Genomic DNA, 22,647 nt, shown 5'->3' with positions numbered 1-22,647 from the left:
ATCCTCTGCTCATCACAGACCCCGCAGCCGATAGCCCAAACCAGGCTCTGGGGAGCCGGCAGAGACAAGTACTAACCTTCTCCCCTCTGGATCCAGGGTAGCCCTAAAAGAAAGCAGAAGGTGCATTTACAGCCAGCCCTGTAGGACATCTGGGTTTGATGTGAGAATGGAAGGAATCCCTCAATGTGGTGGTGAGAAGTGTCTCATTGAGCTAAAAGTTTTTGGGGGAGTGGCCGCATTAAATACAAAGATGTTCCTGAGGATTGTGTTTACACCAGGCCTAAAAAGAACATTGCTTTTCTTGCCACGCTCCCCCCAACAAAGGCCTGAAAAAACATTTCCATCTGTCATGTCCAGAGGCTTGACCCTTGCTGCCCAGAACAGCAGGAGTGGTACCCCTATGCCCCTGCATCCCAGCCCCGATGCCCCCCAAAGTCTGGTAAAGACGGGCAGTCAGGCATTGGGATCTCCAACATCTGTGACATCCCCAGCAGCCCACCCCTTCCCCATCACGGGTAACAGCTGGGTAACAGCTGCTCCATAGCCTTAGTGAGAAGACCTGGGAGCATCCATTTGGACCCACACACTGACCTTGGAGCCTATTGGTCCTCTTGACCCTGGCAAGCCCATCAGACCCAAGTCACCTTTTTCACCCTGTGGGAATCAAAAGGGGAAATGAAGACCTACAGTGACATTTCCTAGAGAAACTGAACCAGGAAGTCATGGGCAAGATCAGGAAGGAACAGGGGACAACAGAGCTGGCTTGTGAATCTGAGGACCCCAAAGGCTCCCTTGCGCACTCCCAGGGGCCCAAGGCTCCATATCCTATACTTCATTTTGGTATTTGAGATGAAGTATAAAATGAAATTGCCTAAGCCAGAGCGCATCTCCAAACTATATTCTTACTAAGACGATGTAATACACTAATGCTGGATCTCCTCCTTGAGAAGGTTATAAGAGGGAGGGGGAGAGGAAGGGGGGCACTGTGGCCCCAGAGGACAAGGTGTCAGCACCCAAAAAACTTTAGCTGCTCTGCTCTTTGCATAGGAAAGGCCTTTCAGACATCTCCATATAATCTCACCCTAGGTTTGCAGTCAAGTAAAGTGAACATCAGCCTCTGGGTGTGTACGATGGAGACAGGGAGCTAAAACGCATGGGTGGACTCTGCTGCCCCTCAGAATGGTTTGCAGTTGAAACTTTCAGCACCCTCTGTGCTAAAAAGAACCTCTACATCAGCGCTAAATGGTAGAAATAGAAGGTGAGCCACTTACTTAATTTAAAATATTTTTAGAAGTCACATTAAAAGTAAAACTAAACATGAAGTTAACTTGAATGCTATATTTTGTTTACTCTCATTAATTTAATCTAATTATCATTCCAATATGTAGTCAATATAGAAATTATTAATGAGATAGTGTACATTCTCTTTTGCATAATAAATACTTGAAATCTGTTGCATATTTTACATTTAAATCCCATCTCAATTCAAATGCTAAATTTTCATTCAAAACATGTGATCTATAGTTAGAGTTCATAAAATTTGTAGTTGGAAAAGCAGCATCACCTGTTCAACTTGCTCCAAACATACGTAAACGTTTTCAAATAACCAAATTGAGCATAAGTTTTAAAATTCAAACTTAATTAAAATTTACAATTCAGTTCCTCAGTTGCACTAGACACATTTCAAGCCACCACATATGGCTAGTGTCTATTGTACTGGACAGCTTAGCTTTATATAGTTGATTTTTTTTTATTTTTTTTTTTAAGTATCCTTGGGACTTTTCCTACAAGGACTGGGACCAGTTTTCTGTTCCCATAATAAATCCTGCCAGTACGTGAACCAGAGCAGGGAGTGACATTCACCTACCCGCCCTGACTTCTGCAGGTCAAATTTCTAAGGCATTGGTCCCTGCAACCAATAATCTATAACCAAAGTGAGAAGAACGTAAACAAAGGCATGCTTAGATTTAGATGGATGTGTTAGCTTTCCATTACCCATGTGAGGAAGGGGATTTCATCGGCATTTGGTGATCCCTCTCTGAACTTAGCGTTTCGGTTGTTGCAGCCAGCCAACGCCCACCTCCTCAACCCTCCACCTCCTGCCAGAGCAGCACCACAGGCTAATAGCTTTCCAGACACAGCCCCTCTTGAGTCATCTCAGGGAAATCAAAGAATTGCATGCTAACTCTCGGGACAAAGGAGAATCGGGGTCCCTGTGAAAGAAGTCCCCTTATTTCTCCCCTCACAGGAGCAGAGATGTTGGAGTGACCAAGATCTTGCAGTTCAAGCGAACGAAGAAGTATTTGGGAACTTCTGGGCCATCCTCATTGTCATGCAGGGACTCATGCGGGGTGTCAGGTGGGAGACCCTGCTCGCTGCGCCATTTGTCGCGCTGGGTGTCAGGCGGGGTCGCTGGTCCTGCTCCCCACATAAGAACGCAGGACATGGTGAGGCCAAACAGGAACACCCACGGAGCCACAGGTAGGGGAGTCATACCACTATATTCTCGCTGGCAGCTGGGTTGGAGACACAGGAAGCAGGAGCCACACCGTCCACAACCACTTCTCTCTGCCAACCAACCACACTTGCTAGCTGCAATCCACTGTGCTAACTGCAATCTGCTCTTGCTAGCTCAGCCACCATCTTCTTGCTAGCTCCCATTCTTTGCTAGCGTAGCCACAGCAGTTATATTAGTGGCCAATGGCTCACTGGTTACAGCTGACGGCCAACTAGCCACAGCTGATGGCCATGCAATCACAGTTGATGGCCATTTACTACCTGAGCCAGCACCTTTCCACGTGAGGCCGAGAGCCTGGAAACTGCTCTTTGGGGCTCTGTCCCCACACTCATGCTCTCTTCTTCCTCCCCCTCTTGAGGAAATGAGTTTCACTGACTATGTGCTAAGGGCTGAGGGAGCTGCCATCTTCTCCCTCATGTTCTGATACCACACGAGCTCTGAGAATGTGCCACACTTACCCTGGGTCCTTCCGGGCCAGGCCAGCCGATGGGCCCAGGCATGCCAGGAACACCTGGGGGGCCAGGTCTGCCCTTCAAAGGCAAAGAACAAAAGTCAGGACATCTGAATTTGTTTCCTCTTCTTGCAGAAAATAAGATTTGTCTCTGGGGTCCAGAGAAGAGTATGGGGCCTCTAAGTGTGGCCCCAGGACCCTCATCCCCACCCTCCAAAGACTGACAGCCTAAAAGGTGGATCACTTAGGTATAAGGTAAAGCCCTTGATGTCACGTTGTGTCAACACATGAGATCCTATTTCTACTGAAGAAATAAAAGGTGATGGAGAAGATATTGTAAACTTCTTGGTTTCTCCATCTTTATCACCTCCACCTACTCATTCAAATGTCCCCTGCATACCAACATGTTCTCGCTGAGGATGCAGGGATGTGATGTAAATGGGGTAGGATTGTGTTTGGGGAGCAGTAGCAAATGCTGTTGCTAGCCCCTCAAGAGCTTTCTCACCTGCTCTGAGTGCCCATCCCCCAGTGGCTACCTTCCTTGCTGTAACAACTAATTTCTGCAACCTGCGACTGTGGAATTTGCCTGTGGGCAGCTGGAGCTGCCCAGCAATTTATGTACTTCCCCTTTCTGCAGCCAACAGCACAGCTTCCTTACCTCAAGGTGGGACAAACTCCAGAGCTTCCCTCAGGATCAGGCTGACGCTGGACATCGCCTGATACCACTCCCACACTGTGCTTCTTCCCCTGCCCCATCTGGCTCTCCCCTCTCCTCAGCCTCCTCTTGAGAGCACTCTCTTAATAATTAATTCACTTGCACATAGCCCATGCCACCTCTGTCTCTGTTTCCAAGGAACCTAACCTAAGCCAGGAGCTATGAATAGTAAGCCCTGCAAGAGAGAGTGGGATCAGGGACTTGGGGGGCTCTATCGTGACCTCTGCACCCATGGGCTGATTTCAGTTAGCCTAGCTGGGGGCGTGGAAGGCTCAGCCTCTAAACCAGGGATCACAAATGCTGGCATGTGTGGAGTTTCTACTCTCGCCTCCCACATCCATGGCACACATCACTAATTACTCATGGCCCTCATTAGTTCTGAGTGTGGAGACCATGCCAGAATCCTTTCCAGCTCAGCTCTTCAGACCACTGCTGTCCCTTGGCTGGAGCTGTCATCTGTGCCCTAAAGTATTGTAACTTTGCCTCACAAAGGTCTGTTGGAGGTTCTTATTGATAGTGAAAGTATTTGAATAAAGCATTCAACCAAAATAATAGTAATTTATATTTAGAATCATAGGTATCTTTCTTGACCAAAGTTTTGCACCTCCTTCTATCACCAAGACGTCCAATTTCAGTGCCATTGTCTACTGACCACAGAGTGCCAGCATCCATTGACCACGGCGAGTGGCTGCTGGTTTGCCTCTTCCTGACACTAATGAGAGTCTTGATAATATGTGTGTGGTTCACTCAGAGTCCCTGTGACCTTAAGTAATTCCCATTTATTCTGTCTGTTTGGCACTTTATTCCAGTTTAATCAAATAGACAGTGAGAGTCATTTTGTGCCACTAGTTGGGGCCTTGGAGAGTTTCTCTGATAGGGGGCAAGATGAGATGCTCTGAGGCTGGGGGAAATTTGGCCAGGCTTGCAGCATCTGGAAAAAGTCCAAATGCCTGGCAGTAGCAGGCTCCAGCTCCCGAGCAAAGGAGTGGGCAGAAAGAGCAAGGTTGCTACTGTCATGATCAGGATGGCAGTGCCATCACTGCCCACCTGAATACTGGAGGCCACAGAAGTGCACTGTGGTTCCCCCACCCCAAGGAGTGCACACACACTCACAAGAACGTGGAGCACAGTTGCCCATGTAATGCTGACAGAACTGCATGGACCATACCTTCCTTCCTGGTCGGCCAAGCTCCCCCTGTAGATGGAAAAGACAGGTAAGCAGAGGCTGCTTTGGAAGAGAAGTTCTGGAAGCAGAGGGCTTAGTAGGGCTGAGGACTGGGCATGCTCACGTGGCTTGGTCAGTTGTCCACTCACAGCAGCCCTGCCATGTCAGTGGGCCAAGCCGAAATACACTGATGGGACCCCACACCTGCAGCAGCAGCCCAGCCATCATGGAGCCCATCCTCATGCGCTAAGGCAGAAATACCATTTCCCCAAAAATAAGACCTAGCCAGACAATCAGCTCTAACGTGTCTTTTGGAGCAAAAATTAATACAAGTAAAAAAAATCTTATAGTAAAATAAGACCGGGTATGATATATGATATGATATGATATATGATATATGCTATGATACAATACCAGGTCTTCTATTAATGTTTGCCCCCAAAGACGCATTAGAGCTAATTGTCCGGCCAGGTCTTATTTCAGGGAAACACAGTAGCACATGCTTTGAAAGCTCAACCAGAAAGTTCTCAGTGACACCCCTAGAAACAGCCAGGAATTACCAAGGAGAGGTGGGCTGAAGCGAGTGGCTCATACCTTTTCTCCCTTTGGTCCCGTCTTGCCAGGAAGCCCCGGTGGACCCTACACAATCAAGACAGGAAGTGAAGAAAGTATACGTCAAACCAGGGCCGACGGGTGGTGAGGTGGGCAGGACTGGGGGGGAGGCTCTGAGGCACTGGGCTCCTACAGCAGCCTCGTCTCTACGCAGACTCGGGGCTCCAGGGACCCCATGAAAGCCCCTCGTGGCCTCCAGCCCAGCGTCTTCCTCTTCTAGCTGTTCCTCCTCCTCTAGCTCGCTCTGCGCTGTGCTTACCGTGGTGCCTGGGTCGCATGCTCACACATCTACTCTCTGCGCTTTTAATTTTCTCCCTGGAATTCTTGGGTTGCCTGAAACATCCTGAGTGCTTGATGAGAGCAACTAACGAGTCTTAAAGAAATGCTGTTTGCTGAGAACAAGAGGCTTCACCGCCTCTCGTCTTTTCATCTGCCCTTTCCAAGCTTCCCTGGGCCCTTTCAAGAGGAAAGGTAACACTTTGCATGCGGGAGCAGCCGACTGAGAAATTCCCAGGTCGAGGTGTGGGTACCAGGTACAGCAAAAAAGTCTTTTGTTTTAAGATGTTAAGAAGGTGGGCAGGTAAATAGTGCATTTTTGTACCACTGCCCAGCGAAGGACTGGGGCTGACTCCAACTCAGGGACTCCAGCACCCACCGCACTAAGGCTTGGCACACTCACAGCAAAGCAGCTGCTTTCTGCTCATGCATCTGGGAGATGCTCAGCTGGCTGTTTTCCAAATTCCCACACACAGCAGAGAGGACATCCATCAACCCTTCCAGGCCACTGCTTCATCCCCAAGGTCTGCAGCTGAACACGCCTAATATAAAGCCTGTTTGAAATACGATTTCTACGAGACTTGTCCAAATGACAATCAGACCCCTCAGCCAGAGGTTCCCCAGCCTATGGGCACATTGGAATTCCCTGGGGATCTTTTAAAGATCCCGAAGACCAGGCCACACCCCAGACCAATTACATGACAATCTCAGGGAGAAGGGTACAGGCACCAGGAATTTCTGAAGCTCCCAGGGGATTCTAATGTGCAGAGGAGTTTGGAAACCACCAGCTCTGGTTTAGTCTCCTTCTCTTTAGGGGAGGGGACAGGGGACAGAGTTGTCATCCCATTCTTTTATTCTTTTCCAAGCCTCAGTTTTTTCCATTTCTTGACAGGGGCGAGAGCCCTCGCGGCCATGGAGCCCTGGCACGACGTGTAGCTGATTCACTGGAACGTCTTGTTACAACGCACATTCTGACTGAGGGGAGGATGACACTCTGCACGTCTAACAAGCTCCCAGAGGACGTCAGTGTTGCTGGTCCACAGAGCTCGCTTTGGAGGGGACAGCATTCACGCTGTGTTCTAAGAGGACAGGGTGGCTGCATAGTCCCCTGGAGATGGACCGCGCAGAGAGACTGTGTGAGGGTAGAGATGAGCAGGTGTGACAGGAGCGCTTTGGCCAGCAGAGAATCCCCCTTTCTTCCCCACGCTCTGTGGGCTCTCCGGTGCCCTGAGAGCTGTTAGCGTAGACTGTGGGAGGTGGGAAAATAGAAACCCACCTGGGAGGTGTTCCTCAGGGGCCCATCTTCCCTTTCTGCAGACTTCCCAGCCCCTCTCTGGCCTGGCAGCTCTGGCCAGCTCTGGGTTCAAAGTCCTGTTTTCTTTATTGAATTTAACACATATTTATGGAGAACCTACTGTACCCCGTGCACTGGTGCAGACGGGCACACAATATGAACAAGATGGACAGTGTCCCGCACTCCAGACCAGGGCTCATTTAACTTTTTCCATAAAGAGGCAGACAGGAAATATTTTAGGCTCTGCCTCTGATAGAGCAACTCTGTCACAACTACTCAACTCTGCCCTTGTAGTGGAAAAGCAGCCAGAGACAATATAGCTTTAATTACAAAAAAAGATGGATTTGAATGGTGGCCATAGTTTGCCAGCCCCAGCATAGAGTGGACATTTTATGGAGGGGAGATCAAAAGAAATCAGGAACAAAATAAATGAATAAGGAAACTATCAGAACATGAGAAAAATTTGCAGAGAACTAAAATCATTGGATGGAGAGTAACGGGGAAGGCTACTGTAGGCTGAGTGGCTGAGGAAGCGGCATATAAACTGGATTCTGAGTGACAAAGGAGCTGGCCACGGTGAAACTCAGAAGGAAGAACATTCTAAGCAGCTGGAGCCACAGCATCAAGGCCCTAAGGCTTGAGGACCCAGGACATGCATAGTGGCCGCCTTGATGGGCAAAGCTGGTGGCAGGAGATGACGCAGAGATACAAGCCAGGGTGAGGAGCTTGTTTCTCAGTCTTCCTGCGATGGGAAGCCACGGAGGGTTACCCAGGAGGGTGAGATAATACCGAAGGCACCGGGCACTGACTGCTCCTGCTCCCTCTTTCACTCCCCACCCCCCATCATGGCAGGCAGGCCCAGAGCCTCAGCCCAGGGGCCATTCCTCCTTAGTGCAGCCCCTCTCCCAGGCAGCCAGAGGGGCCAGGGGTCTGTGAGACGGGGTCTCTAGAGGGTACTCTGTTTGCCTAGAAAACCCTTTCTCTGGCATTTTGCCTTTAGCTTTGCTGGAGAGGGGTGGGTTGCTTGTATCAGTATCTGGGGCCACGTGATCTCAGGATAACAAGCTCCTCTCTACCTCCACTTTCCTGCACTGAATGCAGGCAACTCTGGGTCCATTGACTGGGGGTCAAAGGCCACATAAGGAGCAACCCACTGCCATGAAGTGTTCAATGGTAACTACAATACTAACCACATCCATCTAGGCAGCATTGCATTTGGTCTCCTACCCCAGTACTGCGGGGGTAATCATTGTCCCCATTGCATGGATGAGGAAATCAAGTCTGGAAGGCCAGATTGAACCAAAGAATCAGTGTTCTATTCACGTGGCTGTGGAGGTGAGCCAGAGAAGGAAAACAGCCCCCAAGCCACATTAACACAGGCGGTCCCAAGAGGCTCTGCCCAGTTGGCTGCCTTGCTCTGAACAGAAGATAGCACCAACCTGGGGGCCAGGAGGCCCAGGGGAACCAAGTGATCCTTGCACACACGGGGCCTGTGTGGTCTCCAGCTCCAGGATGAGGTTCTTCATGTCTGGGGAGAGAAGCTGTCATGCAAAGCAACACAGGGGTACAGGTCAGACTTGGGGGACAGAAGAAGGTCACCATCCTGGACACAGACCCACTCCACAGTCTAGTTCCCAGACTGGCGGCTCTCTGAAACCCCAATGGATGTCCTAAGAAGACAACCTTCTGTCCTGGGCCACCAGTATCTGTACCCTTATCAGCTCCTGAGACACGCCTGGCTTGAATGGATTACAGAGACATAATGGCCACTTTGGATGGAGTTAGAAAGCTCATTTCAGGGGCCTTTATCCAATATTTAGGAGAGTGCTGACCTACAGAAATCAAACGTGAGCCACCAATGTAAGCTGTATATGTAGTTTTAAGCTTTCTGGTGGCCACATTAAAAAGGTAAAATGAAACAAGTAAAATTACTTTTAATAATATATTTTTTAACCCAATATACCCCAAATATTATCATTTCAACATATACTCAATATTTAAAAAATTAATAATGAGATATTTTACATTTTTTCATACAAAGTTTTCTAAATCCAGGCTGTATTTTATACATACAGCATGTCTCAACTCAAACTAGCCACATTGAAAGTACTCAGTAGCCCCATATGGCTAGAGGCTACTGGTTTGGACAGTGCAGGTTGAAGAGTTTCTGGAAAGATTTGAGACTCAAGTCCCTAGAACGTCTGGCCTGTTATCTTCTAGGTCAGCTTCCCAAATCCTGTTCTTTTCCTTGCCTTTTCCTCTCTTCCTAAATTCTGTTTCCTCTCACACCTTGGTCTGGCTACAGCAGGACCATTTCCTGCATCACCTCCCAAAAATGGTCTATGTTAGATACAGGCCATGGAAGGGAATTTCACGAATACTTGGGGAGAGAAAAAACAAAAGGGGAAATTCCACATTTGAGCAGCTGATGGGAGCTCAGAAAGTTATAAATTCACCTCATTGTTTTCGGGAAGATGGGACACTTTGTCAAAGTCAGTTCCCTACAGAGATGACTCCCTCCATAACTAATTTAAGACAGTGAGAGAATGGACACCCACCAGAAGCTGCAAAGTATCCAATTCCAGGTCTCAACCTGCTGTGTGAGAGGAAAGGGTTGAATCCTTCAGAGAAGATTCTGGCGGCAGCTCACTCGGGGGTTGGAGAAGCAGGCGGGGGGGGGGGGGGGGCAGTGTGGTGGGCACTGAGGAGCCCGCGTTTCTGTTCCCTCACGTGTCCTAAGGTACTCACCGGACTTCGGCCCCCTCTGAAGAATGGTGGTGGGAACAGTGGGGGTGGAGGGGGTGTCAGCAGGCAGCATGCTTTGTGGCTGCCACGCTTCTTCTGATCCAGGCCAGGAAGGGCTGTTTAGAGAAAACTGCTGCTCATTAGCATGGGGTCAGTGCTGGGACCTCTGTCATGCCCACTGTGCCCCAGGGAGACCCAGGCTGCCACCCTAGAGTTCCGAATCTGATTCCTGACCTGTGAGACGTCAGCACACCTCCCGCACACCTACTTGACAGAGCCCCCCCCACCCCCCACCTTCACTGAGATACGATAAACAAGTTCACTAAGGTACGAGAAACAAGATAAAAGAGCGGACAGCATGGACACAGTGATCGTCATAAGGCCCGTTTCTCCTTCTTCAGAGACTGACTTGTCACTTTGTAGATGGGACAAGGAATGCAAAGTTCAGACAGGCTCGCAATGTTCCCCCAATAGTTGGGGAGAAGGAAGTCATTGTTAATAACTTTGATTCTGTGCCCAGAAGGAATTGTTCAGAGAGGGAGGCAGCCAGGGCTGGAGGTAGTAGCACCGATTACAAGGGACCAGGAGCCACGATTTAACACGTTTGACTCCAGATCGTATGCACCCATTTGGTGTCACCCATGCTCGCTAGAGAGATGACAGTTAAACGTCTCCATGCATGAGTGTGAGGAGATGAAGAGCGGACCCTGGACCCTTACAGCTTCGTTGTCACATGGAGTCTTTCAATACACGCAATACTGGGGGCCAGGGTGCGTAGGCATGAAAGAGCAGGGAGCATCGAGGGCGCTTTTGACCTGGGGCCACAGCGGTCAGAGCTTGAGGCGTACAAGTCACAGGAGGCGCTGGTCTGTGGGGAGAGCTGCCAAATTTGGCGTGAAATATCTGTTCATTCGAGCACAAGCTTTTCCAGGCACTGGGCTAGGCCTTGTGGGGGGACGAAAGATGCCTAAACGGTGCCCCTGACCTGCAGATGGTAAAGCCTGTGGGGCTCGAGTGGCTGCTCAGGCCCTCCTGCTCTTACCCCCGCCGGCCCTCCCACACCGAGACCCCTCCTGGAGACGCTGACTCTGGATCAAGAAGTGTCAGGTGCTGCCTCCACCAGAAGGCTTTCCTTGACTTCCCAGGCCAAGGCTAAGGGGTCCTGCTGTGCTTTTCTCTGCGTTCACCCCTATGTTAGCCTTGAACCATGGGGGCAAATCTGTTGTCTTGGATCTTCCTGACTAACCTGTGATTTCTGGGAGGAGATGGGAGCCAGCTTTTATCCCTAGAGTCTAGCACAGTAACTGGCATACACTAGATATGCCATAAACGTTTGATAAATTAATTTTTAAAAACCACTTACCACACGCCAGGCACCATGTAAATGCTTCACATATATAAATGTACCTAACCCTTGCAGCCACCCTAGGAGTTAAGTACTATTACTACTATCACCACCCCCATTTTACAGATCAATTCACTGAGGCAAAGAGGTGAAGTGACTTGTACAGGTGATACAAGTAGTAAGTGACAGAGCCAGGATTCAAACCCAGCAGTCTGGCTCGAGTCCTTCCTCTGGATCTCTACACCATAACTTCATGTGGGTGGACATGAGGTCAGGAGGTAAGAAGAAGGCAAGGGGCCCCCATAACAACTCCCTGAGATTTATAATGGCAATGCCCTCCAACCAAAGACCACCAGGACTGCACCTGTAGTTGAACACAGCTGGCCCTACTGACTCACTGCAACGAGGGAGGACGCACACCAGGGGGAAGAGTGGGGAGTGGGGCATCTTGGTAACAGGCTGTGAGACGGGATTTATTCTAGGAATTGGGCTTTTGCTCAGTGATGTTGGGGGAGCAAAGGCTGGCTCTGCTCTCCTTTGGATGCTGTTGAGAAGCGAGAGCTAGTCTATGACCAAGCATCTTCATTCTTACCTAGAAGAGACTAGAGGGAGACAGAAGCTGTGACTGGTAAAGAAGCAGTAGTCACTCACAGTAGCAAGGATAGAGGTGTAGTTGGTCATTTGTGTGGTTGGCTGATAGTCTTATCTTGTCCGTATCTGACAGGGTGACAGAGTAGCCTTGTTTTTGTCTTGATCCATCACAGTCACAGAGTGACCTTGTGTGATGTCGCTCGATGATCATTTATGTTTTACAGCAGAACACCATGCCTTAGCTGTGAGTGTGCTCCAGCTGTCACGGGCTGCTTTTCCCTCTTTCTCAGTGGTAAACTAATGTAGCTATACTGTTATAAAACCTGACATGAATGCCAATGGTATTTGTCTTCAAGTTTCCTCCCTAGAGTGTAGAGTGAGCTAGGAATCGACAGCTTCGAAGCCTGGCAGACACGCACCAGCACTCCAGAACCCTCTCAAGGTCACCCAGCTGCAGTTTCTCCTCTGCCTCTCTTTGGCGTCAGCAGACAGCTAAGGGCTGAGGGGTTTCTGCAAAGCTGCTCCCAGCCAAGAACACCTGGGAGGCTGGCAGGTTCACACAGCTGTTTTGCACCCCTGACCATTTATTTTTCCAGACCATATATGGCCTCCAATGCTTCCCTTCACCCCACGTCCTGTGTGGCCTTCCACTGATGACAGACCCTGCATCATTCAAAGCAACCACTTCTCTGATTTCTTCCTGGAAACTGGAGAACTCTTCAGTGAACATAAATTATCAGTTGCTTTTCCTGCAGAGGCATCTGCATTGTTCACTCCTCCCCTCCCCTTTCCCCCTTGACCTATTTCATTTTCAGCAGGTGAAGACCATGTATTTCTGCACCCACCCCAACTCCCTGGAGATGTTTGTTTTTAGCACAGTCTAGTTTATTTACAGCTCATTCCAGTTCAGAATATTTCCATCAGGTGGACATGTTTGGGAACAGCTTCCCCTACCCCTGCCCCCACCCCTCCTTCCCAGACAACTAAGCCAGGACTTCACATGTCTATTTTGGTGTCATTAGAGTGGCCTGTGGGTCTCTCTCTGGACTATGCTGCCTCCGTGGAATCGTGTCTGAGCTCAGGGTCCAGCCTGGAAAAGCCCCAGCAGGCTCTGTTGTGATGGAAAAATCATGTGTGTGTGTGTGTGTGTGTGTGTGCATAGGGGGCAGAAACCTGGCTATGCCACGTGGCTCGGCCCCAGGCAGCTGCCTTGGAAATGCCACCTATCACAGATTTCAGGACTGCTTTCCCTGACTGAAAGACACTAAAGTCACATTGTACGTGGCCACCACAATGCCAAATCATGGGCAGAAACAATGCTGAGTCTGATGCGGGCTTTTGGCAAACATTGGGGGTTTTTGTTTCTTTGTGTGTCTGTTTTGTGCTGTAGATGATGCTGGCTTTGCCCTGGGGACTCAGCTTTGCCCACTTGACTCTGGGGCACAGCCTTGGAAAGGGATTCACTCCTCTTACTCTTGGGAATACAGAGGCTTGGAGTGTGAGTCCAGATGCAAGTAACCATGTGACCCGGTACAACTCCCTTTTTCCATCTGAGACTCAGTTTCCCCACTTCTACCCCAAGGAGTTTGGCTCAAGCCATCTCCCAAGTCCTCTGTACACATCTGACACCAGGGTCACCACTGAGTCTGTCCATCTGGAGCTCCCAGTCACAGGAGCAGCCCATCCATCGGGTACCAGAGACAGCCCTTTCTGTGTCTGCTGCCCTTTTGGCATCAAGAAGCCTCCCCCACCCCCAAATCAAGCAAATATGTCCTCAGAAGCCACCCATGGAAAGAGGCGACAGAAACATCCTGCCTCAGTAGGTTGGGAAAATTACAGGTGTGGCCATATGTTAACTATTCTGCAACTGCTCGTGCAGCTGGTGGACTGTTCAACGTCTTCTTCCTCCTGCTTTTGGGCCTTTCCCTGCCTTTTTGAGCAGGAGCCCAAGGAGAGGAGAGGTGAAGGGCACACACTCCATGGCTTCGCGGGTGCTTGGACCCTGAGTTGGACGGCTCAGCAACAGTCCAGTTCTCATCTTAACTGGGTGCAATGTGCCTGGTTTTCCTGGAGTCTCCTATTCCCGAGAAGGTTTCACCCTACAACTTTCCTTCAACCTCCACACATACCACACACACCTTGAAAAACAAATTCTGATCCTAAAAGTTGAAGATATTTGAACTTCTCTGAAAGAAGGATTTGCCGTCTTGCGATTTGCTCCTGAGCAGGCGTAGGGGGCAGGTGAGGACACAACCTATAAAGAAAACGATTTGGTGGGTAGATGCTACTGCCCCTGGGGTTCTGAGCCTCACGACCCAAGCCAGTCAGCCTGGAGAGTGATTGAGAACATCTCAGCCACCAATGCCAGGGGTGGCCCCGGACCACAGAACACGATATTATTCCAAAGCCAAGGGAGCAGCAGCTGCCAGCCTGCCACTCTGCAGTCAAGGTCACAAGAGGGGCACACACGAGTGCACACACAAGCATGTATGCCAAGGCCCCCACCAACTCCACTGTCACACCTCTTTACATTGCGATTCCAACACTGGCCTAGAAGTTTAATATTCAAAGACTGCTGATCCTACAACAAGTCTGCTTTCCAAGAGTCCTTTTTTCCAAAACAATACACACACACACACACACACACACGCAAACTCATGTGCATACACGTCAGCATACACACACACTCACAAACTCACCCCAGCAGCAAGCTGAGTAACAGAGCAGTCCTGAGATGGTGAGCAGATGAGTGAGGCTGAGTGATGGGCCCGTCATTGTGGACAAGGCCCCGGGCGGACTGGCCAGGGAGCACAGGCTGCAGACAGGCTGGGATCCGTCACGCCCCCGAGTGCTCCCAGCGCCTGGCCTGCTGGGCATTTGGGGTGGGAGTCAGCCAATCCCTGCTGCGGTGCTGCTCCTGCCCCAGATCCCAGGGGTCCAGAGGCCAGTCCTGAGCTGCCAGGAGCAGGGATGGGCAGGCAGCACACTGGCCTCTCTGGAGGCTGCACGTGGGGTGGCTTGGGAGAGGAGGAGTGCCCTCGGCTCAGGGGAGGAGGTGAGGCTGGAAGCCTGGGATCCTGATCGCCACTGCAAGCAGAGAGGAAGTGAGTGGAATCCATCAAACACGCTGCTTTCCATTCAGCTCAGAAACGGCCAGGACGGTACTGCTCCGGCTGGCCACAAAGTCCCCCCACTGCGACTGTCGGGGCGCCTGCCATCCTCTGCTCCAGGGCAGGTCTTTGTCGTCGGGGTCCCATGTCTGGCCAAGGTGCCACCACCAAGCTAAACTTAATTTTTTAAAAATTATACACACACACACACACACACACACACACACACAAACACACACGCCGGGGATACTCCAAAAAAGTATACACATGACTTGTATTCATCTTTTGTTATTGATATATATTGAGTATTACATCATTTTTAATACAGTTTCTTCTTTTCTTAAAATGCATATACATTTTTTGGCTATATACATATATATATATATATATATATATATATATATATATATATATATATGTGTGTGTGTGTGTATATATATATATATGTATATATGTATATATATATATATATATTTTTTTTTTTTCTCCAAAAGGTCTGTGGGGTAAACCTCTTTAGATGAAGCCTGCTGTAAGTAATAAAGAGGCATATACCAGATACATGTGGAAATCTGTCTGATACTTTATAGGCATGCCCAATGCACAAGCATACACACACACACACAATATTCCAGATCATAAAGACAGATTATTAGTGTTTAGCAATAACACAGTTGTTTTAACCAGCGTAGTAAAGACTATAAGTTATAGTAGGAGTCAGCAAGCTTTTTCTGGAAAGGACCAGATAGGAAATATTGTAGGATCTATGGGCCACATGGCTTTGTTGCAATGGGACTATGCCACAGTACATGAAAGCAGCCATTGACAATACATAAAGGAATGAGTGTGGCTGTGTTGCAATAAACTTCACTTACAAAAAAGGAGGCAAGCTGGATTTGGCCCACAGGTTGTAGTTTGCTGCCCCCTGAGCTACAGCCTTCCAAAGAAAGAATATTTCTTGTATTCATTCATTCATTTACTGTTTCATTCATTCAGAAACCCACACTGAGTACCAAATGTGTACTAGACACAATGACTAAATACAGTTTCTACCCTCAGAATATGTCCTTCGGGGTGGTGGAAAGAGGACAACCCCGGAGTCAAGCAAACTTGGGCTGGAATCCAAGTATGACAGTGAGGAAGTTATTCACTCTCTCTGAATCTCAGTCCCCTGATCTGTAAAGTGAGCAGGGTGAAACTCACGTTGCTCCTTTGTTATGAGAACTATAGCTAAGGCTTTTGGAGTTCCTGGCATAGAATAGGGGTTCTTCTATCAACATTTTCAAAGACAACTATTATACAAAGTGGTAAAAGAGAAGAGGCTAACATGCTGTGAGGGTGTCTGGAGGGATTTATAGAAGGAAGTGATGGGTACCATTTGGGGCAGGGAATACAAGTGAGAAATCAGGGAAATCTTCCTGGAAGAGATGGCATTTGAGCTAAGCTTTGAAAGCAGAGGAGACCTGCTGGTACCAAGATGGGAGGAGTGAGGGTTGAAAGGGTTAGGCTGTGTTCTTTTCCTGGGGTACTTCCCTCTATTCTCAGAAACAGAGAGTCTAAGACATCATAGAAAGCAGCACAGAGGGCATAGAGTGCTCAGTTCTAAATCCCAGACAGTTGCAGAAATGTCATTGGCATCACATTTTCTCAAATTCCCCATGCTGACTCCTATGCCTGCAGCTCTTCATTTCTTAAATTTTATTTCAAATTCCTTGGAGATGGAAGTTTTGCAACTTTTAGCACCAAAGCATTTATTTTTTACCATTCAGCATCAAACTTTTCCTTAAAAGATTTATACAAGTAAAACCACTCAACTATGTTTCATTATCGTAAAAATGAAGGCGACTGGACTAGATGATCTCTGATGTCCTGTCCAACCCTGCAGGTGCTCAAATCTCTATTTTGAACCTAATGACTCAGGCTCATGAATGTCTCTTTCTGTCTCTCTTTTCTATGTTTCTCTCCTTCTGCAACTCTCTTTCCTATCTCAGTCTCATTTTCTCTGTCTCCCTATCTCTAACTTTGTCTCACTCTCTGACTCTGTCTCTAGAAGCACTAACAGTTGAATTTCCTTAAGTCAAATGCCTGGGTATATGCTCCGTGACTGTTAACTGCCTCTCAGCCAGGAGTGCCAACCTGGGATTAGGAATCCTGGTCTCCATCCCTGGTGTGGCCAGAAAATTGCTGTGTGCCCTTAGACAACTCGCTTCCCCACTGGGCCTCGGTTTTCTGAAATGTAAAATGGTAGCGTTAGACAAGATGAGCTCTAAGCCCTTTCCAGCTCTGGCTTACACCAGGGGCTATGACTCCTGAGACACAAATGGTCCTTCATCAGGGCCTGAACAGGGATGGAGGATCACTCTCCCCCCTTCTCCTCTGGAGGGCAATCTGTGCACTTGGAGCAGAGGACTGCTGAGCTCCCTCAGGTTCCCTGGCCCAAGCACCAGCTTACCACAGCAGAGCTGCCTGCAGAATCTAATTTATAATAAAAGTTTCCGGGACCTTCCTGCAGCTGTCAGCAGGTGTCATATTCACAGTATTTTGTCTTAATTGCAGCTCTGGGATTTATCAACCAGTCCAGAAGACCAGTTCTGGAATACCGCCTCCCTGGGCACTGTTCCAGAAGCTCCTGTCCCCATTGTTGGCACAGAGGAAAAACGGACTCAGAGAAGCCAAGTCACCTGGGTCAGACCACATAGCGAGTACAGCACTGGGGTCAGAGTTCAAAGGGAATAGTGCACACAGCCCTGTGAGAAGGTGCTTTTCTGGTGGCCATCGTGCCCAGCTCTCGCTCCAATCACTCCCACCCCTCCTGCTACTCTTTCTCACAGCTTTTGGGAGCAGCATGCTTTCCCTCAGACCTGGACCTGTCCTGACAGGAGGCTCTCTCCAGTCCTAACTCCCAGCCATTGACTTTACGTCACAGGACCTCCTCAGTTGAGGCTGAACTGGGAAAGCCAGTACTCCCCCCAAATGTGTGCTCCCCCTTTCCACAGGCCAGATCTATCCCTGAGAAGTAGCTGTACTTGCCAACCCCCACTGTGGTGAGAATAGCTGGGGGCATGTAACTCTTCTTTCCAATGGTGCTGCCTGGATGCAGAGGCCTGAGCCCTGGGAGATGGTGGAGCCACAGATGGAAAAGGGGCCCACACCCCGGAATGCCAACATGGAAGTGGGCTGCCCCCAACCAGGGACTCTGGACTGTTGGGGGAGCAGAAAATAAATTTTTATTAGATGAAGTCACTAACCCAGTAGTGAGATGCCAACTATGGGAAACATCCATTGGCATTCGCTATCCTCCGACCCCCACAGCAACCCCACAAGGTCCGGAGTAGCACTGTTATCTTCATTTTCATACAAGGCTCCAAGATTTAGAGATGTCCCTAAAGTCATACACAGCCAGTAGGTAGTAGGCTAGGACTGAGTCTAGATGTCTGACCCTGGAGACTTCTGGAGATTTCGTTACCGGCATTAAGTGGTGACCTCCCACCCCCATGTCCCCATCAGCCAGAGACAATGAGCAGGGGACCTCAGAAAAAGATGTCAGGTGTCGTCTCAGCCAGTTTGGGCTGGTGAAGTTTACCAACACCTACCCTGTTTCCCCGAAAATAAGACCTAGCCGGACAATCAGCTCTAATGCGTCTTTTGGAGCAAAAATTAATGTAAGACCCAGTCTTATTTTACTGTAAGACCGGGTCTTATATAAGACCAGGTATAATATAATATAATAAATATAATATAATATAATATAATATAATATAATATAATATAATATAATATAATATAATATAATAATAATATACCAGGTCTTATTACATAATATAATACCGGGTCTTATATTAATTTTTGCTCCAAAAGACGCATTAGAGCTGACTGTCCGGCAGATCTTATTTTCAGGGACACACGGTAGCTGTGTCCTCCCATGGCCTTCCCTGTGAGTATCCATTGTGTCTCTCTGTGTCCAAATTTCCTCTTCTTATAAGGACACCGGTCAGATTGGATTAGGGCCCAACCTTACAGCCTCATTTAACCTTATCACCTCTTTAAAGGCCTATCTCCAAACACAGTCACGTTCTGAGGTACTGGGGTTAGGGCTTCCACTTATTAATTTTGGGGGACATGCAATTTGGCCCATAACAGTGGGCATCCTGGTGCTCCCTGAACAATTCTTTCAACTTTTTTTTTAAATGTTTGAAAATTTTCATAACAAAACAGAATAATTTTAAGTAGGCAACAGAGAGCCAGAAGATACCTTCACAAGGGTGAGGATTGGGGGTGGGTCGGTCCAACACCCGTTCTGGCACACAGCCGAGAGCCCCTGGGACTGCACAGAGCTGGGGCACCAGCGCTGCCGGGAGGAGCCTGCAGCCACTCATCAGGAGACCCTGAGCAAGCAATTGAATCTCCACAACGCGAGAAGGACGTTCTCCTCTGCCCTTAGAGAGATGCCTTGAGGCGCAAAAGTCTGCCCTAGCTGCAAGGATGAAGGAAAATCATCCCATATTGGTCATCATTTTACAGCGAGTCATATATCAATAGTGACTCCTTTGGTTATGCACAGATTTAAGGAGACAAAGCCATCCCTCTTTCCTCCCACAAAGGAAATTTTTGGATCTTATCTAGAGGAAGGCATCTGCTCTTGTGAGTTCAACTTCTAATTTGACCAAATGGCATATGGTAAATAGAGAGGAAGGAGGAGACAATGTTATTAGGAGCCAAGGGAACATCAAGAAGCCGCCCCAAGGCTGGCTGCGTCTTGGCTCTGAATTTGATTACAGCGACCAGCATAAATCAGCGAGCGCTATTAAATCTTTTGCTATGGCTTGACAGGAGAGGCCAAGATTCTAGAGTTATTCAGGAGATCTGGCCGTAAGTCAGAGACAAAATCGTCCAGCTGCATGGGGCCCAAAGGGTGGGTTATTTCCAATACCCTCTGACAACTGGGGCTGAGTGGAAAGACCCTGTGTTTCCAATCATTACATTTCCACACCTTCATTTTTCCATGGTGATATCTTAGCTCTGTGGACACTTGTGATTCGAAACCACGTAGCTCACTTAACCCTTTCCCTAGAGCCCCCCATTCCGGCCCCACCACCTCTAGTATTTGCTGTCTGAGGGTCCACAGCAGGTGGGGAGGAGGGAGCAGGGTCCCTGGGAGCCCTTGGCTGCCCAGTGGCACAGACAGACATTTCTACACATCGGTCTCACGGAGTCACTCAAATCCCTGAATTCCAGAAAGTGGGGGCCTCAGGCTGACCCTCTTGACCTCAAATGAGCAATAGAGCTTCTCAAGTGAACAAACAGGAGAGATGAACCTTGGGCTTTTTGCAGCACTATAACTGTATGATTCTACCATTCTGGAAATTCTCTGAGATCTCAATTCCCGTCACTAATTTGGGCCTAACAGACTTTTAAAGAGAGTGCTCCAGATGAGAAGCGCTGTTTTGTATGTGTTTATGGGACTTTGTTTGATTGTTTAGAATAAGTAATACATTTATGTTATTCAAAATTCAAAAATGTATAAGGTATACACGAAAACTCTCCCACGCCTGTTCCAGTTCCAGTTATTTATTCTTAATTGCTTAGTCTCCTGTGTATACTTCCGTGACTATTCTATGCAAACAGAGCAAACAGGTAGGTCAATAACTGCCCCTCTTACTCAAAGGATTACTTGCAATATAATACTGTACAGATAATCCTTCTCAGTTTCTTTATCGTATTTCTAAGAGATCACTCTGTGTAACTACATAAAATGCATCCACGTTTCTTCCGAGGGCTACATAATATTCCTTCACTTGGAAGAACCATGATTTATTCATCCTGGCCCCTACTGATGTGCTTTTGGATGATTTGCAAACATTTAAATCCTAATTCACTTGTAATTTATTCTGGTGGAAGATGTAAGTTTGTTTGTTTGCTCGTTTTCCAGAAGACATTTTACCTGTGACCTAAAGCAGACCAAAAAATAAAACCCAAAACATTACCTTTGTGTAGCTTGCAAACATCAACCATCACAATCTTCAGTAACATGTACTGAACATGTAACATGTGCTAAGCACTGGCTTACAGGAGGCTTCAGCCTTGTTAACATTTTCTCTAGTTGACAGATCAGTAAACTGACGCTCAAAGATGTGCCCAGATAAGTGGCGGGGTTGTGACTTGGACCCAGACCAGCTGTCTCCATATCGTAATTGCTCTGCTGTCATGTAAACGCCAACTACTTGTGAATCCAAGACCCCATGATGGTGATGTACATTGCTCCTCACTTCTTATTTCATCTGTGCTATTTTAATGTCACAAATAGACTATGTGATACTTGAGTTAGTCTGTCTTACGAATCTTCTTATTCAATATAATAGTTAGTATATAGTAGGAGGTGCAATAACTATTGGTCATTTGATTGATGGGAAGTATATCAAAAGCGACATAGCTTAAGCAATAATCGTAATTAATTTAGAGACAGGGTGACAGATTTATACATGGTAGTAATAATAATAATATGAACAAATTTTAATGGATGTTATTGTCTCATGTAGAAAATAAAAAGGAGAAAAGTGGCAGAAGACGGGTGCATGGCCAGAAAACCGAGCATCTTTGCCAAATCAACCACCATCTGCGGGCATTCCATTGAAAATTTCATATTTAATCACCTTCCTCTGGTTGCCCGGGAGGACCCACCCTGGCAGACCTGGTGACTTGGCATCTGCTGTCCATTTTTGAATGGGCAAGACTGTCATTCTATACAACACAGACGCTGTGTGGACAGAGGGCCCCATTCTCCTGATGTGGATGAATCGGATGTGGGGAGCAGCTTGTTTTACCAGCTAGGTTGCTCACAGGCCTGCACAGTTTCCAAAGGGTGGACACTCTCAGGACTGCATTGCCTGGGAGGGTTTCCCAGTCAGCTCACCCCTGTCTGGGGACGTGAGACGCTGTCTCCCTCACAGCAGCAGGGAGCGCTGCCTACGGGGAACTTGCCCATCAGCCGGCCTTTCTGCTGAGGACTCAGCACACTGCTGTTTTCCTCAGGTGTGTGAGCCTGTGCTTTCCCAGGGGTGAAGGCCCAGTGTCACCCCTCAAGGCACAATAGCTCCTCGGTACACAGTCCACTAGCTCAGAGCTAGGCCCTCCCATGCTTTCTCCTGTGATCCTCACAATAACTCCTACAATTACCGTCTATTAATTTTATACCCCCCTTTTCCAGATGTGGAAAACTGAGGCTCTGACATTTAAGGTCCTACGAAGCAGGGCTTCTGAGCCAGACCTCCGATTCCACAGCCCACACCCTGCGATTTCCCCTGCTCAGCCTTGGGTTTTTGATGGAAACTCTGAATTCTGAAGCTGGGTTTTCAGCGTGGTGAGCAAATCGCCCCCGCCACAGAATAAGAGCAGGTGGGATTAGAGGAAAAGTGAAGCATCCCAGGAGGAGGCAAGTGGCCTGGACTCCAAATCTCTCACCACCATTTCACACGATGCTGCAACCAGTAACTGAGGGCTTATGTTCCAGGCGCAGCACAAAGCTCTGTATCTATTAGCTTGTTGAATCCTCACTGCCATCTGATGAAGATATTCTTATTATCCCCATTCTACAGAGGTGGAAACTGCAGTGTTAAGAAATGACACCAAGTCCATGTGGCCAAGATCATTCAGCTAGTGGATCAGAGAGATTTCACTCAAGGGCAGAGCTGTCTGAACGAGAATCCCACGCCTTTCACTCTCACATCATGGGTATGTGGGTGCCACTGCTCAGAAGAGAAACCCGTGCCAACGCCCTTTCTTTGTGTAGGCGCTAATTCTGTAAAGTAGCAAGCAACGTGTTAGCCACAAC

At 48.3% G+C, this 22,647-nt stretch overlaps 1 protein-coding gene across 8 annotated transcripts in view; it reads right to left on the bottom strand.

Annotated features, from left to right (window-relative positions):
• Positions 1 to 22,647, bottom strand: part of COLQ (collagen like tail subunit of asymmetric acetylcholinesterase) — a 66,947-nt gene that overhangs the window by 19,042 nt on the left and 25,258 nt on the right. For 6 of the 8 annotated variants that reach the window (XM_088798320.1, XM_088798321.1, XM_088798322.1 and 3 more), the window contains 7 exons: positions 9,780 to 9,892; positions 8,471 to 8,572; positions 5,444 to 5,488; positions 4,853 to 4,879; positions 2,977 to 3,048; positions 592 to 654; positions 77 to 103 (listed from right to left, as the gene is read on the bottom strand). In XM_088798320.1, coding sequence (XP_088654446.1) covers positions 77 to 103; positions 592 to 654; positions 2,977 to 3,048; positions 4,853 to 4,879; positions 5,444 to 5,488; positions 8,471 to 8,572; positions 9,780 to 9,892 — 449 coding nt within the window. Of the gene's footprint in view, positions 1 to 76; positions 104 to 591; positions 655 to 2,976; positions 3,049 to 4,852; positions 4,880 to 5,443; positions 5,489 to 8,470; positions 8,573 to 9,779; positions 9,893 to 14,411; positions 15,066 to 22,647 lie in introns of those variants that run through there. The other 2 variants (XM_074312818.2, XM_019725978.3) reach the window with 2 other exon arrangements.

Source organism: Rhinolophus sinicus, chromosome 5 (genome assembly GCF_057876585.1).
Source record: "Rhinolophus sinicus isolate RSI-liver-muscle chromosome 5, RSI-T2T, whole genome shotgun sequence".
Classification (NCBI taxonomy): domain Eukaryota; kingdom Metazoa; phylum Chordata; class Mammalia; order Chiroptera; family Rhinolophidae; genus Rhinolophus; species Rhinolophus sinicus.
Note: the sequence above shows the minus strand (reverse complement) of the source record. Positions and strands in the feature narration are given on the sequence as shown.